The sequence below is a fragment of the Barbus barbus genome, assembly GCF_936440315.1.
Source record: "Barbus barbus genome assembly, chromosome: 24".
Lineage (NCBI taxonomy): Eukaryota > Metazoa > Chordata > Actinopteri > Cypriniformes > Cyprinidae > Barbus > Barbus barbus.
Window position 1 is genome coordinate 13,668,728 of NC_136752.1, and position 16,511 is coordinate 13,685,238.

The window sequence follows — 16,511 nt, forward strand, 5'->3', positions numbered from 1 at the left end:
TAACAAGCACCAGATATTTGACAGACACAGCAATAGTTATGCTTGTGAATGTCTACTTCACTTCCTTAACTTGCCTCAAACACAAAACGTTTTGAAGAATCTGATGATCTTTTGAACTTGTGATGGACTGTGTAGCAGCCAGGCAGTAAATCGGTTTGAAAGCGTGATTTGTGTCTAAAACCCAAAGTATACTTAAGTTTTGATGTGAACACTGATTGATGTGTATGCATACATCTAAACGCCATATCCTTTCGTAGTATATTTCATTTTATAGCTTGCATGAACATAGGCACTTGACACATAAACATTAGAAAGTTTCATCTTTGTCTGCCCTGTTTCTCTCTAGAAGTTATGACTGATAAAATGTCTTTGTACACTGTTAAACTAAAATTGCAGGTCTCTCTTGGCCCCCTCAGACAAGCGTTCATCAACACAGGCATCTGTTGTTTTTGCAGTCTCAAGTAGTTTGTTGTTGTCCTGACTCTTTCATTTCTGTTTTGACTGTGAAACAATGGCCAGGGTTAGTATTGCCACCTTGTGGACCAACTAAAAAAAGGGTATTTTGAAGTATGTACAAACTATGCTGATAACGAAATTTACGTCATGCACGCTACCTAGTGTATGAGTTAAAACCAACGTATACTTTGGGCTTAAGACTGAGACTAGCTCCTACAATGGTGTTCGGTTAAGTGCTACAGTATTCCTATTGCTCAAACAGTAGAGAATGCTGCTAACAAGTCCAAGGTGATGGATTCGATTCCCAAGGAATGCATAAGCTAATTAAATATATACCTAGAAAGAAAGTCACATAGGAAAAAGCATCTGCTGAATGCATAAATGTAAATAAGTGGTTTGGTACTTCTCTTAAAGACCACAGCATGTATCCTATCACTTCCTGCTGTGAGTTCCCTCTCTTCAATTGCTGTTTATGAAGTTGAGTTCTCGTTTTCTTCACTTCTAACCTCTTGTGTCGTTTCTGCTCTGTGCTGTGCATACGTGTATGTGTGTGTGTGTCTTTTCTCTTTCCTGTCCCTGTACTTTGATGTTGTGGGATTTGTTGGGGGGGATTAGATGGAGTGAGAAAGCCTCCCGGCCCCTGGAAGGTCTCTGATTTAGACCTCATAGTGGACCTGATTGCTCCACCCCCTCCAGAGCCCCGCCCAGGCCCTGGGGCTCCACCCCCAATCACCGGCTCTGCAGCAGGGTTGGACGGCTCTTCTCGTGAGTGGGAAGGTGTCTGATAGAGGGCAGGAGGAACGACCTATGAACCTTATTCAGTGTATTGAGCAGGATCAAAGCAGTCAACCAAGTCTTAGTGTGGCTTGTTACTGTCACCCATATGACTCTTGCTTCCATTGAAGTTCAAAATGTTCCTTAGATCATCTCAAATCATGCTGGAGAACATGATCATCAGGTTTAACACAAAATTGTGGAGTTCATGCAGCTTGATTGCTGCTGTCATTTAAAGGAAAAGAAGGACAAACCAAATACGAAGACATTTTGAAATTCATGTTTTTTTTTTTTTTTTTCATTTAAATGTTACTCCATTGTTATGCTAATAATATGCACTACCGTTCAGAAGTTTGGGTTGGTAAGATTTTGTTTTTATGCTCACCATGCTGCATTTAATCAAAAATACAACAAAACCAGTAATATTGTAAATATTTAAAATGTATAGAATTGTTTTCTATTTAAATATATTTTAACATGGAATTATTTCTATGATGGCAAAGCTGAAATTTCAGCAGCCATTTCTACAGTTTTCAGTATCACATGATCCTTTAGAAATCATTCTGAAATGCTGATTTGGTGCTAAGAAACATTATTATTATTATTATTATTATTATTAACTATTGAAAACAGTTGTGACGTAATTATTTTTTTGTGGAAATCATAATACTTTTTCAGGCTTCATTAATTAATATTTGAAGATAAATTGAACATAAAAGAGCAGTATTTATCTGAAATAGAAATATTTGTAACATTGTTAAAGTCTTTTACCTTTTCAATTTAATATGTGCTTGCTGAAAGAATATATTAATTTCTTTAAAAAAAAAAAAAGAATCTTTGAAAAGTAGTAATTCATAATGAAAACTTTATTAAACTAAAATTTATTTTAACCAAATAAAATTTTCCACTGTTCTCAGACTTTGGTCTCCAATGTATCTTGTTCTAAGCAAACTGAATATTGTTGTGGGTCTCTTACAGAGATTATTTAACCAACTTTATTTAACTAAGCAGTAGGAGTAATTCTGTTAAAGTTCCTATCCACTTTTAAAAATTGCAGAGTGGCAGTTTTCCAGACAAAACATGTCTTAAGGCAGAAGTTTTTCATGAGCAACAGAACCTTAATGATATACTAGAGCCCTCTGTCTGGTCAATTATATTCACCCTTGTTTATTTGCTCTTTACTGCAATTCAATACGAGTCAAAAGCTGCTGATCCTCTCTTTTGGGAGTATGTGTGTATATGATTGTATGTGTAAGAATGTAATGAGGTAGATTGTATGAGGTCTCATGAGTGAGAGTGAATGTGTGTGCTGGGATGAGAAACTCTACCCTGATAAGGTTCACTGGGCTCTCTACCTCTTCCTCTGTACATTTAAACTCACTAAATTACTGGCTCCATTTCATCATTCTTTAACATTCAGCTAACTTGTTGACTTAATACAAAATACACACACATAATAGACAGAGAAGTTATGTCTCTAGAGTGGTGGCTCAAGTCAGTTTGCTTAAATCAGTCTTTCTCTTTGTTTGGCTTGAGTTTCATATGGACTGGCTTTTAAGCTCTGTTGAAGTAATCAATATATCATGCAGTTGACTGAGCTTACAATTAAAGTAAAATATAGAAGTCATCTGAGCTGTTCTTGTAGATGTGAGGAGCCCCTCTCTTTTCTATTCCAGACAAACTTTATTTTCATATGCAAGACTGTTATACTTCATGTCTCCTAACTCAAGAACATACCTAGACATCTTTAGAAGTCATGCCTATTATATTAGCAATGCAGTTATGTTCTAATAATAAATGTGCTTGTGAGGGGTTCTGTCATGTCTGATCTTGTATTAATGCTTCCTTTCTTTCCATTTTCAGCAAATGTTGCCAGTTGGCCCACCCTCAACAAGAGCAACACATCAGTCAAAGCACCTGACTGGAAGGAGTCTGGAACTGACACGACCAGTAAAACAGCATCACCTGCAGGCACTCCTGGAGATAAGGTAACTTAGACGTCCTGCGTACACAAATAAATTGCCGTCTTATAATTTTACAGTGATTTTTACAGTGTCTGTTTTAAATTCAGGATTTCAGTAAAATGGGCTCAGCTCCTCTCAATAAGCCCCAGCCTCCCCCATACGGAGCCCATACCAGCAACCACCCCCTCTCGTCTGCCAACTCGGGTTCCACCAGCTCTTTGGACCGACGCAAGGATGTTCCTCTCAGACCGGTGCCCAGCCTACCCACCAACCCACCGCCGCAGCTAGCCTGGCCCCATGTTCCCCCTGCACCCACCGGCTCTTCCTCTCAACAGATCCAGCAGCGCATTTCTGTGCCCCCCAGTCCCACCTTCCAGCCCAGTCCACCCTTTTTCCCCCCCAGTGAGAGGCCAGACCCTCCTCTGGCTGTAGCGGTAAGGCCATTCATCCCAGATAAGGGCTCCAGACCGCAGTCACCCAGAAAAGGCCCAGCCACTATGAACTCAAGCTCCATCTACCATATGTACCTACAACAAGCAGCCCCCAAGAACTACCCTCTGAACATCAAGCCTTCAGTCAAAGCAGGTATACATCAGAAAATTATTAAATATTAAACTTCAAATTTCTACTTATCCTGACAGTATATGCTCACCTTTAAGTTAAAAGAACCTTCAGTCTTTTGTTACAGGGAGTTAACATCAGGATTGGGTATTGATACAGACCTTTAGTGTAAAATTATTCAGGGAGACTTCATACTAGATACTTCGTAAAAAAAATATACTAGGTAACACTTTATTTTAAAGATCAATTCTCACTATTAACTAGTTGCTAATTAGCATGCATATTACTAGCATATTGGACGTTTATAAGTACTTATAAAGCTCATATTAATGCCTTATTCTGTATGACCTTGTAGGTACCTTAATTCTACCCCAACAAAAACTGTTACTAACTATTAATAAGCAGTAAATTAGGAGTTTAATGAGGGAAAACTTAATTGATATTTAAGTTATTAGTGAATATGTGTTCCCTAATCTAAAGTGTTGCCAAATATTATATTAATAAAAAGTATTATTCTTTGAAATATTTAAATTAATTATATAATAATTGATTTTAAATGTTTACATAAATATATAAATATATTTTACTTTAATTGTAAATTAATGTACATTTTTATTTTGAAATATAATGTTAATTAAAAATATATAATTCTATATTTATGCAATTACAAATATATAATTGTGAAACACAAAAAGAAAATAGCTGTGCAGTTCAACAGATAAAGTTCTCAGCATAACCAGAAACAGCTGTGTAGATAATAAATTAAGTTAGTTTAAGTGTTTAAAACGGTTTATAATAATTTGTAAAATTGTTGTAAAATTATAAATTAAAAATAAACGCACATTAAAACTATAGGAGAGAAAAGGTCTGGATCCACCTATAAATAAATATGCATAAAGTAAAAGGTTGCTCTTGGCATTCTAAGAAAGTATTATTCGTGCAGTAATAAAATTAAAATAAATCTGCGTTTTTACACAGGCAATGGTCATTTTGGACCGGTCTCGTGTTTTTAAAAAAGGCTAGATGCAGTGCGACAGAATGGAGCAGAATGCTGGTGTCTCACAGCACATTTGAACTTGACACAACGTCTTTAAAAATGCACCACTCACAGCAACAAAGATTGAAAAAAAAAAAACAGCTAGAAACATTGCAGCGGTCAACAATGTCCTTGTAGCAAAAATAATTTAATACTGCACAGACAGATGCAATAGAGTGTACTATAGTATGTGAATGAAGTGGTTTATTTCTTAAGTATGTTTTATTTGTGAGTGCAATGTAATAGACTATTTTGTTCTTCTTTTTCTCTCCAGTATATGGTAAGCCAGTCCTGCCTCCCAGTTCTACGCCCCCCTCTCCCTTACTTTTTGGGGGCTCTGGGGCCTTTCCCGCCCTGCAGGGTCCAGCAGGAGACATGTTGGATGTTGAGCTGGACCTTGATGGTCAAATTATGGGTGTTTCTGAGCCACCCCAACCCAACGTGGACCACATCCCACGACCTCTCAGCCCCACTAAACTCACACCCATGGTGCACTCCCCTATGCGCTACCAGAGCGATGCTGAGCTGGAGGCCTTGCGCAAGAAACTGGCCAATGCTCCACGACCGCTTAAGAAGCGCAGCTCGATTACGGAACCAGAGGGGCCCAATGGGCCCAACATCCAGAAACTTCTCTATCAGCGGTTCAACACCCTGGCTGGAGGGATGGAAGGAGGAATGGGCGGTGTGAGTGGAGGTGGAGGAGTGATTCCATTCTACCAGCCCTCCGTGGCCACAGGTGAAATGCTCTTTGACGCAGACAATGGGAATCCACCTTCAGAAACACCCATCGTGCCCTCTGAGGGCGCTGTTGCTGAGGATGTTGTCCCGCAAGGTGATGCCAATGATAATGAGCCCCTAGAGCAAGCGGCTGAGACGTTGACACCTCCAGAACCAGAACCGTCAGAAGACAGTAACAATAATCCTGCAGAAACATTAGCGATTTTGCCGAGTCCTGTAGCTGAGGCCAGCACACCTGAAGAAGCAGACACCTGTCCCTCATCCCAGCCCACGGTCAGTTTACAACTCAACCTTGTGTATGAATCATTATTAGTTCTAAATCCATTTCGATTTAATTTCCTGCACTGCAGTATTTCCCTTTTAGCAATATTTACTGTTTAAAATGTAGTAATAATCATCATCATTATTGCAGAATAATATATTACCAGTTATATTACCAGTAATATAATATTAATATACATACCAGATTAGTATACTCAAAGTACCATTGCAGGGTATTTTTAGTAAGCAAATAAATATGTAAATGTATTTGCAGTATACTTAGCATGAAATAAATGTATTTCAAATATAGTTTTGTATATTTATTTTTCACTATGGACTACACTACTGTTCAAAAGTTTGGGGTCAGTAACAGAAAATAATACTTTTAATCAGCTAGTATACATTAAATTGAGCAGAATTTGCTATAAAGAGATTTATAAGCTTACAAAAAAATTATATTTCATTTAGATTATATTGCTTGCCACAGTGTGGAGGACAATCAGTCCTAAAGAGCAGATTTGAAAAGCAAATCAGATTGTGTGCTGTGTGAACAAAGCTTAATGATCCATGTCCTCAACAGGGCAAACGCACGAACCTAAAGAAACCTGACTCAGAGCGGACGGGTCACGGCCTTAGAGTGAAGTTCAACCCACTCGCTCTGCTGCTGGATTCCTCACTGGAGGGAGAGTTTGACCTTGTACAAAGGATAATCTATGAGGTATGCCATGTGAACATACTGCTTTATTTTGCCCATTTTTAATTAATAAATTCTCATTTAATTCCTCTCATTTTAAAGGTTGACAATCCCAGCACCCCTAACGATGAGGGCATCACACCCCTCCATAACTCGGTGTGTGCCGGACACCACCACATCGTCAAGTTCCTGCTGGACTTTGGTGTTAATGTAAATGCAGCTGACAGTGATGGCTGGTGAGGACACTTTGTTGGGTCTGTTAGTGTGAAAGAGATTGATCAGTCTGTTCAAGCTAACTGGGTTTGAGCTGACACCCACTGACTTGTGTCTGTATGTGTAGGACGCCCTTGCATTGTGCCGCCTCCTGTAACAGCGTGCACCTGTGTAAGATACTGGTGGAGTCTGGTGCTGCCATCTTTGCCACCACTATCAGTGATGTGGAGACAGCAGCAGACAAATGTGAGGAGATGGAGGAGGGTTACATACAGTGCTCACAGTTTCTCTATGGTAAGAGTGCCTTTCTTTTCCTCTGAGGGAATTTTGACAGGCTCAAGTCTCAATGTATGAAAATATCTGTATAAATTGACAATTTCAAACTAAATAGCTTATTTACTTACTTACTTTACTTTTGTCATTTAGCAGACGCTTTTGTCCAAAGCGACTTACAAATAAGAAAAAGTAACTAAAACTAAAAAGTTACAACTCTATAAATACTATCTACCCACATATTTAAGAAAATAAAGAAATTAAATAAAATTAACACATGCATATAACAACAACATTTCAATAATAAACATATCAATGAAAAAATTAAATAAAAAGCTACTACTATCCCTTGCCGGTGTCCCTGCCCGGTGGAGTCGCACGGTAGAGTCGATGGTCTTTACACTCTTTGGTCTTCACACTAAGAGGGCTTCACACGACGACTGCCGCGACCGCTGCCGCGGTATAATAACCTTCATTATACCAATCTAACAAATGATCATTTCAATTCAGCTGGACCCACTTTCCTGTTTATCAACTACAAATGGCCAAGCAAGTGCACACACTGACAAGATACACGATACAGTACGAGACCAAACGCGATTTCAGCAACTCTCATCCTAGTAAACAAAATAAGCGTTTCCTAGCAACGGCAAATGCGCTAAACACTGAGTCAAGTAAATACACTTACGAGCTGATTTTAAACTTCCGCTGATAGACTGCTTCTCTTAAAGACCACTTCCATTACACTGCCATTACATTTATTTAAAGAAATAAGGACCAAAAATACTTCTTTACAAAAATAAATAAAGCTACAAATTTATGAACAAATCTACATAATATCTATTTGATATTTGTTGATATTATAGATTTGTTTGTAGAAAATGTCATTGAACGTTCTCATTGTATTTACACTGTTTTAACCAGCAGATGTCCTCAGAGTTTAGAGTGCTTAGAAACAGGACTATTTAAACATTTAAAAAGCCTCACTTCTCCCATCACTATTTAATCGTTGTCGAGCTTTTAGGCATAATCAATGTACTGTAAGAGTTCTAGAAAGGTCCTATTAACATATTAAGTACACTATGATTCAGATGTCTTGGGTCAGTAATGTTTTTTTTTTTTTCTTTTATTCAGCAAGGACACATGAAATTTATAAAAAGTGACAGTAAAGACATTCGTAATATTACAAAAGATTTCTATTTCAAATAAATGCTGTTCTTTTGAACTTCCTATTCTGAAAGTAGTATCAGATTTTATACATAAATATTAAGCAGCACAACAGTTTTCACTGACAATAAGAAATATTGCTTGAGCAGCAAATCAGCATATTAGAATGATTTCTGAAGGATCATGTGACACTGAAGACTGTAGTTCAAAATTCAGATTTACCGTCACAGGAATAAATTACATTTAAAAATATATTAAGATAGAAAACAGCTATTTTAATATTTCACAATATTACTGTTTTTACTATGTTTTTGATCAGATAAATACAGACTTGGTGAGCATAAGATACTACTTTTATAAATATTAAAATATCTTACGGACCCAAACTTTTAAAAAGTAATTTCTGTTTCTCAATAGTATTACTCAGCATTCACTAATATTTGTGTGTGGTGCTCATGTTAATGCTGTAATGTCATACTGAATGAGATATTGCCTTGCCTTAAGCCCTTTTTGTCTGTGTGTGTTTACAGGTGTGCAGGAGAAGTTGGGAGTGATGAATAAGGGAGTCGTGTACGCGCTGTGGGAGTATGAGGCTCAGAGCGCAGATGAGCTTTCCTTTCAGGAGGGTGATGCCATTACTGTCCTACGCAGGAAAGACGATACCGAGACAGAGTGGTGGTGGAGTAAACTCAATGACAAAGAGGGCTATGTGCCACGGAACCTATTAGGGGTAGGTACACACACAGGATATAGCAATAGAGTATATTTTATCATGTATTCTTGTGATGCAAATCAGAATTTTCAGCAGCCATTACTCTATTTTCAGTGTCACATGATCCTTCTGAAATGATTCTAATATGATGATGCCCAAGAAACATTTGTAATCATTATCAATTGTGCTGCTAAATATTTTTGTGGAAACCGTAAAGGTTTATTGATAAATAAGTTAAAAAGAGCAGCATTTATTTGAAATAGAAATCTTTTGTAACAATATAAATTTATTTATTTAATATAAATATATATTTATTTATTTAATTTTTAATTTATTCTTTTTATTTGTTTCTATCTAGCTTTACCCCAGAATAAAACCACGTCAGAGGTCTCTGGCGTGACCGACCGGACTGATGTCTCGAGGTGTTGAACCTCTGTCTTTCACCTCTATGTGCCACTTGGACCACAGCGGTGAAGCTGCTAAACCCTGAACCTGGAGGCACTATTAACCGCACTACTCAAACACACTCTTCAGCGAACACCAGGCCAAACAAGCAGCCTCAGGTTTCTCGGCTTGCCCCCATCAGCTCAGCTACCAGGCCTCTGTATGTCCCACTCCACTCCTCACACGCTCTCTTGTATCCTTGTAAAATGTATTATAGCTGTACATCTCACCTTGGGGATCAAGCACTAATCACTTTGACGAGAGCTTTTCCTTATTTGTAGTTGCTTACCCATGACGCTTTGCTGAGAAGACCAGGGTCAGATCTTTGTCAGAGAGAGATTCTGTATACTTGGAATTGAACTGGATGAATGAGAGCTGAGCTTATATAAGCTTAAAACAAAGGACTTGTGTGTGAATTTTATAGCTCATCTACAAAAATGAGTGTATAAACTGGAAGTATATGAGAGCAGAGAACAAAATATACATAGTTTCCAATTATTCTGATCTATGACTGAGGAATCCCATATACTGATGGGCTTTATTCATAAAGGTGCATGTAAGTGAGAGTGGATGGTTAAGTTGTGAGTTTTTATTTTAATTTTTTTTCTTCCGCTGCAGTGAGCATTATACAGAAGTGTGAAGTGCTGAGAAGAGTTTTTCACAGCGTAAGAGTGTTTTGAAGAGTGTGTGTGAAGTGTTAGAAAGATTGAGATGAACCATCATTATAAAATCAGCAAGTATTTAGCTTACAGTGACTGACACTATACGTTTTTGTCAGTTTGTTGGCTGCAGAGGGTTTGGCTAGAGTGCCACAGCTCCGATGAATTAAAATGAAAATTTTCTCTGCTTTTAAATTTATTTTAAACTTTTTTTTGTTTTTAAATGTTTCTTTATATTATACCAGCCCATTCCACTCCACTCCAGTTTCTAGTCATGTGAAATGATTTTTATATTCTGCCGTTAAGGCAGTGAAGAGCTTTATTGTGGAGTTTAACCTTGTAAATACTGTGATGAGGACAGGACAGGAGAGGAGACATGCTTGACTTGATGCTGTTAGACTAAACTGCCCGTGTGGGCTTCTGTGAAATACAGTAACTCACACCTTGTGTTCTATACATGTGCACAATAAAAAGAAATGAGTCGTAGCAAGAAATCGTCTCACTTTGTGTTGTTCATTGCTCAGTCTCTCCCTCTGTTTTTGCTTTATAAATTGATTTTAGCATCTGGTTTTATGCTCTCAGTGGCCTAAAATGGCCAACGGTGTAGTCATACCTGGTTACTAGAAGCAACACCCATTGACGGCTGATGGGAAGTATATATTGAGGTAAGATGAGGTAAAAGTTCTCTAGGTAACAGTAAAGCACTGTATTTGGGGCACATCAAATTCAGCCCAGCTCTCAAACTCAAATAAAAAAAGTTCCTTTGTTACTATAGAGTTTAGTGGAACTTGCAAACTGTAGTTAATAATGCTTTTGGGAAATGCAACCCAGGAGTAACATCATGCTGTAAGTCAGGGGACCAAATCCTGTTCCTGGAGATCTACCAACGGAAGAGTTGAGTTCCAACCCTCCCATCTGTAATTATCAAGTGCTCCTGAATGTGTTTGTTAGCTGGTTAAGTGGTGTTTGATCAGGGTTGGAGCTGAACTTTGCAGGAAGGTAGATGTATTAGGCACCCCTGCTGAAGGTTGTTTTCATGAAGGGTTACGAATCAAGATCCTGCTAGAGAGATACTAGAGAACCAAATAGAGATGAGCAAAGATTAATTTGCTTGCATGACAAAGACCCAAGATCAGAATGATTATAATGACGATTATTTTAAAATGCAGTCTTGAAACACAGTTCAATTTAACTATTTAATCCTGCAGAATTTGAGCAAATGTGCAGCACAGAATTAGAAATGGATTTGGACCCGATGTTGTCTTTAATTAGATTCAACAGTTCAAAAAAATAAATTATACTATTAAGATTATTCGGGTTTTTTAATATATTTTCTGTGTGTGTATGTTATCGTTCAGCTAATATATATTTTGACACGTGGTGAAGTTGTGACGGTGTTGTAACATGGTGCGTATTTTCTCTGCGCGGTCACAGTCTGGCCAATCACAGCAGTGTATTACTGGATACGGTTAATTTTAGAGATTGACGGGCTGTTTTTCGTTACCTACCTAAAATGTAATTAAAATATCTTTGAGTTTACCTTCGTTGTACAAACGTCTTGGAGACAAAAATTGGATGTTCTTCGTATATGGAAGACTGCAGTAATGAATGTTTGTAAGGTAACGTTAAGACTCACTTCATGGTTTCTGCAAAATGGTTTTCCCTTCAACTCGGAACAAAAACATTAAAAGCAATAAATACAAGTATAATTCTTTTGGATGTATATCCCATTATGGACACTAGGTGGCAGTACAAGACAGTTTTAACAGCGTTGAAAGTGTGGAATCTTTGTTTCTGGCAACTGGACACATGCAGAACCAAAGAAAATGAAGTGATAAGATTGAAAACTACAGCAAACAAATTTAGTTGATCTTTTAGCAATAACACATGCACAACAATCTCCATGGGCCAAAGAGACTTTATTTCTGGTGTTAAGATCCATCTTCAACATTGCAGGACGTTTGAGATACAAAATCCTTCACACTGATGGAAGACTCGTCTAACTTTAGTGCCACTACCGCTTGGGTGGAGTATGTTCCTTGATGTAGTTAAGATTATTGGTACTGGAGGAAGGGAGGACTGGTGGAGGCAGGGAAGGAGTTAAGTTAGGAGTCACGAAGTGTTCACTTCTGCTCAGGCATAAGGTCATCAATTGACTGGCCTGCCTCCAAGCGTTTCTCCATCTCTACAAGCAGCTTAACTCCATCCACTACCATCTGAACCAGCTCAACCTCAGAGAAGCCCAGACGGTCTGCGTTGGAGATGTCAAAGACACCACCTACTGCAGCGGTGTCAACTCCACCTGGAGACGAGAGCAAGTTTAGCATTTCAGATGACATCCTGTACAGGTAACAGAACTGCAGGTGAACATACCTGTTCCACGCTTTTGGAGCCTCAGTCGCTTGAGGATCTCGCCAAACTTCTCATGCTTGCTGACGTTAGGAAGTTTGACATGAACGCCACCACGCAACCCTGTGCCCAGGTTGGAGGGGCAGGTTAGAACGTAGCCCAAGTGCTCGTTCCACATGAACTCATGGCCCTTCTCTTTGAACAACTCCTCAATCTGCAGGACAAACATGTTAAGATTTAACAATGTGCCAACACCGGAGATGCTGGCAATGTTGAAGAGCTCGGACTGATTAATAACCAACCTTTGTGAGGCCTGTGCAGAAGCGATTGAAGACTTCCTTCATGTTGCCACCTTTCTGCATGGAAATAACACGAAGGTGGTCTTCCTCATTCACCCAGACCAGGAATGTCTTGTTGTCGTTGTGCCTATAAAGCATTAAGAATCATATTTTAGTCATTTAAAATACACTAGTCAACATTTGAAGGGGATCAAAATCTTTCATCAAAGTGGTCCAAAAACCAAAGTGTGTTCTTGACTTAGGACAACTTCAATTAACTTTTTTTTGATACACCTCAAAATGTTGACCGCATTATATTACATACATATTTTTTTATTTATTATTATCTTAGCACCAAAAGTTTCATGTTGAGTTGAAATCATTCATTAAATTGTTGTTAGTAAAATAAAAATGCAAAAACCAAATAATCTTTATACTAGATAAAATAATTTTTTTTATGTTATATTATATTAAGATGGCGCCCAAACTGATCCATTTTCTTAAAAAAAAAAAAAAAAAAAAAAAGAAACCCATAAAATATATTAGCACCAACATAGCTATGTTTTCTTATCAATTAAAAATCTTGCTCAAAATAAAAATAATCTAAAAAAGTAAAATTATAAAAAACTACTACAAACCAAATAAAAATAAAGAGTAAGTGTAATAGAGAAAAATGTATACATTTTATAATATTAAAAATAAAACCTAAATGCATACAATAAATAAAAAAGGTACAAAATGTCAACATTACTTTTCATATCAACCTGGGATTATCAATTAAAAAACACACGATTATTATTTAGTAGTAGTAGTAAATCTCCATTTAAGAAAGTATTAAGATGGCACCTAAATGTATCCGTTTAGGAAGGAAAACTTCAATATTCCTTTTAATGAAAAGAGTAATGGACCCAAAAGGCCAGTCTCTCACCAGATCCCTCTGCCATCGGGCCAGTCACGGGCCATCCCAGAGGCCAGCAGCAGTGGGGACACAGGCTTATCAAATAGGAAGTGGTCATCAATCAGCTGCTGCTGCTCCTCCTCTGTCATGTCCTTGAGGGCATAGTACTTTCCTTTAAGATCGCCATCAAGGGCTCCCAAAGCTGTGAAAACCAAAACACAACTGCATCATTACAAAGTGGACGCTCAAATCACTCATTTCTGCCCACTTCTCTTGAACGACCAATTATGAATCATGTGCATCCTATGAAAACCGATGCCTAGACGAGCTCACCCTCAACGGATAGACCCTCGATGGCCCGTCTCTCCCCGCGGCTGCAGTGAGGAGGGAGGCAGAAGCCACGGATGCTCCTGCCAGTTCGCACTCTGGAGCTCAAGACGTAATTGGGGTCAAGGTCGTCTCCACCCTATTAAAAACACCATCAAATTAACAGCAGACTATTTTAAAATGTTGAACCCAATTAGATGCACCAGACGGTCGTGGTGTACCTGGAGGTTGTCTGGGTTCAGGTCGGTCTTGTGTTTGTCTGTGGGTTTGTATCCCCCGTGGCGGTCCTCAATGACGGGGTCCAGGAGATCTTTGAACACTTCATACGTCTCCTCATCTCCAGCAACGCAGCCTACCGTCATGATGAAAGGATGACCTGGAACACAAAAAATCAGCATGGAAGAGACAATTTTTGGAAACTTTCACACCAACGGCAAACAGATTGTCACAGGCAACTGCTTAATATAGCCAGACGTCCTGTTTATTGCATGGTTGGTCTTGCTCCAATCATGAGAGTCAAGAAGACAGTTCCTCTTTTGTTGGACTTCACAAATATAACACCTTAGACTGCAAAAATGGTGGTAGAAAGTTGCAATGACAGCTCAAATGCATGGGGCTAAAAAAAAAAAAAAAAAAAACCCTTGCAATAGCCATAAGGAGGCACGAGGAAGCCGCAAAGGATGCAAATCAATGTTAGTAGCAGAAGAGGCAGACTGCAACTAGGTTCAGAGTCTAAACATTTTGGACACATCAGGCCAAAGAAAGCTTTGAATAAGACCATTTCGTAATGTTTTTTTTTTTTTTTTAAAAAGCACTTATCCTAAATGTGCAAGAGTCTCAGGACTCCATGGTTCCTGGCAGTTCTGCATCTCTACTATGATTTTACTAGCTTTTTCAAAGACCAGCCAACCAGAAATACATTCAAGCCATTTCATCTCAAAAGAACTTGAAAGCATAACCTGTGCCACCTTTTTAAAATTTACTTTCTTTGATAACTAGTACTGAAAAGCACCATTTACATGTACACTGCAGTCTGAAAAGTGCACTTGTTCGTTATTCATGGCAGATTTGTGATAGCTTGTCGATTACAAAATAAAACATGCTAGTTGGCTGCAGGTGGTATTAGGGGGAGGGACAGTCTCATTCGAGATTATATGATTGGTCAAAATCAAAGTAGTGCAAGATGAGTCATCTTTTTTTTTTGGACACTTTCCCCCCACTTTCCTAACACATGGACTAAAAGCCGCGAAACTCAAATTTGCAAGTCAAATCCTTCGATATTTGGTCACCCTGCACCCAAGCACCGGTTGAAACAAGGGCACACTGGCATTTTGAAGACGGGTCGTTTACCTGGGTTGTCCACCCCGGTTTGAATGACGTCATCCAGGGTAAATCCGCTGGGGGTTTGTTTGTCCCGAAGGTTTGCGTACATCTCGAGCGACAGCACCTTCGCCATGTGGTTGTTGTGCTGGCTGAGGTCGGGATACTCCTGCTCAGCGGTGAAGTTCATCTTCAGCTGATTGTGAGTGTTACCGAAAGGCATGGTTGCGTCTACCTGGTGCAAGTATTTGGAAACAAAGACGCGTTAAAGGCGAATTAAAATCCGATTCAAGTACAAGGACAAAGCCAGCACCTCAGCTGCATTAACAGTGACGTAACAGCATTAAAGCGCATTTTCTAAAGCGGAGAAGTGTTTAAATTCGTTAAAACTGTTCCAGCAACAAATATGCTCCGTGACGCGTTCTGTCACGCAGGGCAGTAACGTTAAATATGATGGAATGCGGAGCGCGCGTCCGATAAAGGACGCCTTGTTACAAAATGCATTCAAATGCATGCAGATATTGCACGTTATGTAATGCCTTCGGTGCATTACGAATGTCTTGTATGGGAATCATTTGTTATTCTTGAAGCATGCGAATGCGTAATGCGCAACGTCTCCAAAGACCTTGCAGAGAAGGAGGCTGACTGCAAGGTCGTTGATGATGTTTGGGACAAAAGCACCTTGTCATGCACGTATCCGCTTTCTTCTTGGCCAGCATATCATTTAAACTGTTTAAATTGACGTTACTAAGCTCGCTACACGTTTAAAGAGTTTAGGAAAACAAACAGCGCATTGCAAATTGTCAACAGAGCTTAAATACGCGACGTCCCTTTGAATATCTATGCATTCCTGATCATACTTTAATCATTAATACAGCCCACATATGTATGTTTTTGTAAATTGATCTGGCAGCGTTATTACATTTTCTGAATATTATAATAATAATAATAAAGGCTTGATTTAATGATCTCAAACAAAATTCATACCTTATACTGATTTTTGGGAAAGCGGAATTAATCCCTCCTAAAGTCCACCAGAACCCACACAAAGACTGATAATGGTGTCCAGAAATAAGCGGCTTTGTTGGGTTTTTATATCAAGCCCGAGCTCTCCTCTGATTGGACGCTATTTGAGTCCATTCATTCTATTGGACACGGCGTCGCATCACATCGACAGCATCCAGTATTTGCTTACATTGGTCACATGATGTTTTTCCTTGACGGCTCTCCTTGTCATGATTGACAACAAAATTGAGCAATGTGGAATTCGATCACATGCATTTATCAGACTCTTGTCTAGCATCTTAATAACTGCGATCATAAATATGTCTAACCTGTACCTACAAACCAAGAGACCCCAATATATGCTAGGTTTTTAAAGTTAGAT

The 16,511-nt window shown here is 38.7% G+C and overlaps 2 protein-coding genes across 3 annotated transcripts in view; one reads left to right on the plus strand and one right to left on the minus strand.

Annotated features, from left to right (window-relative positions):
* Positions 1–10,443, plus strand: part of LOC306844194 (apoptosis-stimulating of p53 protein 1-like) — a 59,863-nt gene extending 49,420 nt beyond the window's left edge. Inside the window, exons 11-19 of one of the 2 annotated variants that reach the window (XM_079376147.1) lie at positions 1,072–1,221; positions 3,094–3,218; positions 3,302–3,779; positions 5,066–5,802; positions 6,371–6,508; positions 6,587–6,720; positions 6,825–6,991; positions 8,668–8,867; positions 9,208–10,443. In XM_079376147.1, coding sequence (XP_079232273.1) covers positions 1,072–1,221; positions 3,094–3,218; positions 3,302–3,779; positions 5,066–5,802; positions 6,371–6,508; positions 6,587–6,720; positions 6,825–6,991; positions 8,668–8,867; positions 9,208–9,249 — 2,171 coding nt within the window. In that variant the 3' untranslated portion in view covers positions 9,250–10,443. The remainder of the gene's footprint in view (positions 1–1,071; positions 1,222–3,093; positions 3,219–3,301; positions 3,780–5,065; positions 5,803–6,370; positions 6,509–6,586; positions 6,721–6,824; positions 6,992–8,667; positions 8,868–9,207) is intronic. The other variant, XM_079376148.1, reaches the window with a different exon arrangement.
* A 1,409-nt stretch (positions 10,444–11,852) lies between these two features.
* On the minus strand, positions 11,853–16,191 carry LOC306844195 (creatine kinase B-type). The gene is made up of 8 exons (XM_079376149.1): positions 16,112–16,191; positions 15,155–15,359; positions 14,026–14,180; positions 13,811–13,943; positions 13,508–13,679; positions 12,604–12,727; positions 12,326–12,515; positions 11,853–12,254 (listed from the first exon to the last, which is right to left on the minus strand). The coding sequence occupies exons 2-8, from the start codon at positions 15,345–15,347 to the stop codon at positions 12,076–12,078; spliced, it is 1,146 nt and encodes a 381-aa protein (XP_079232275.1). The 5' UTR covers positions 15,348–15,359; positions 16,112–16,191; the 3' UTR covers positions 11,853–12,075.
* Positions 16,192–16,511: the final 320 nt, after the last annotated feature.

Excerpts from the sequence above, each read along its gene's own strand:
- LOC306844195 (XM_079376149.1), bottom strand. The coding sequence starts at position 15,347 with ATGCCTTTCGGTAACACTCACAATCAGCTGAAGATGAACTTCACCGCT. Across the intron at positions 12,516-12,603 it reads TCTGCACAGGCCTCACAAAG|ATTGAGGAGTTGTTCAAAGA; the intron begins GTTGGTTATTAA and ends TTTGTCCTGCAG. Across the intron at positions 12,255-12,325 it reads GCTCCAAAAGCGTGGAACAG|GTGGAGTTGACACCGCTGCA; the intron begins GTATGTTCACCT and ends TCTCGTCTCCAG.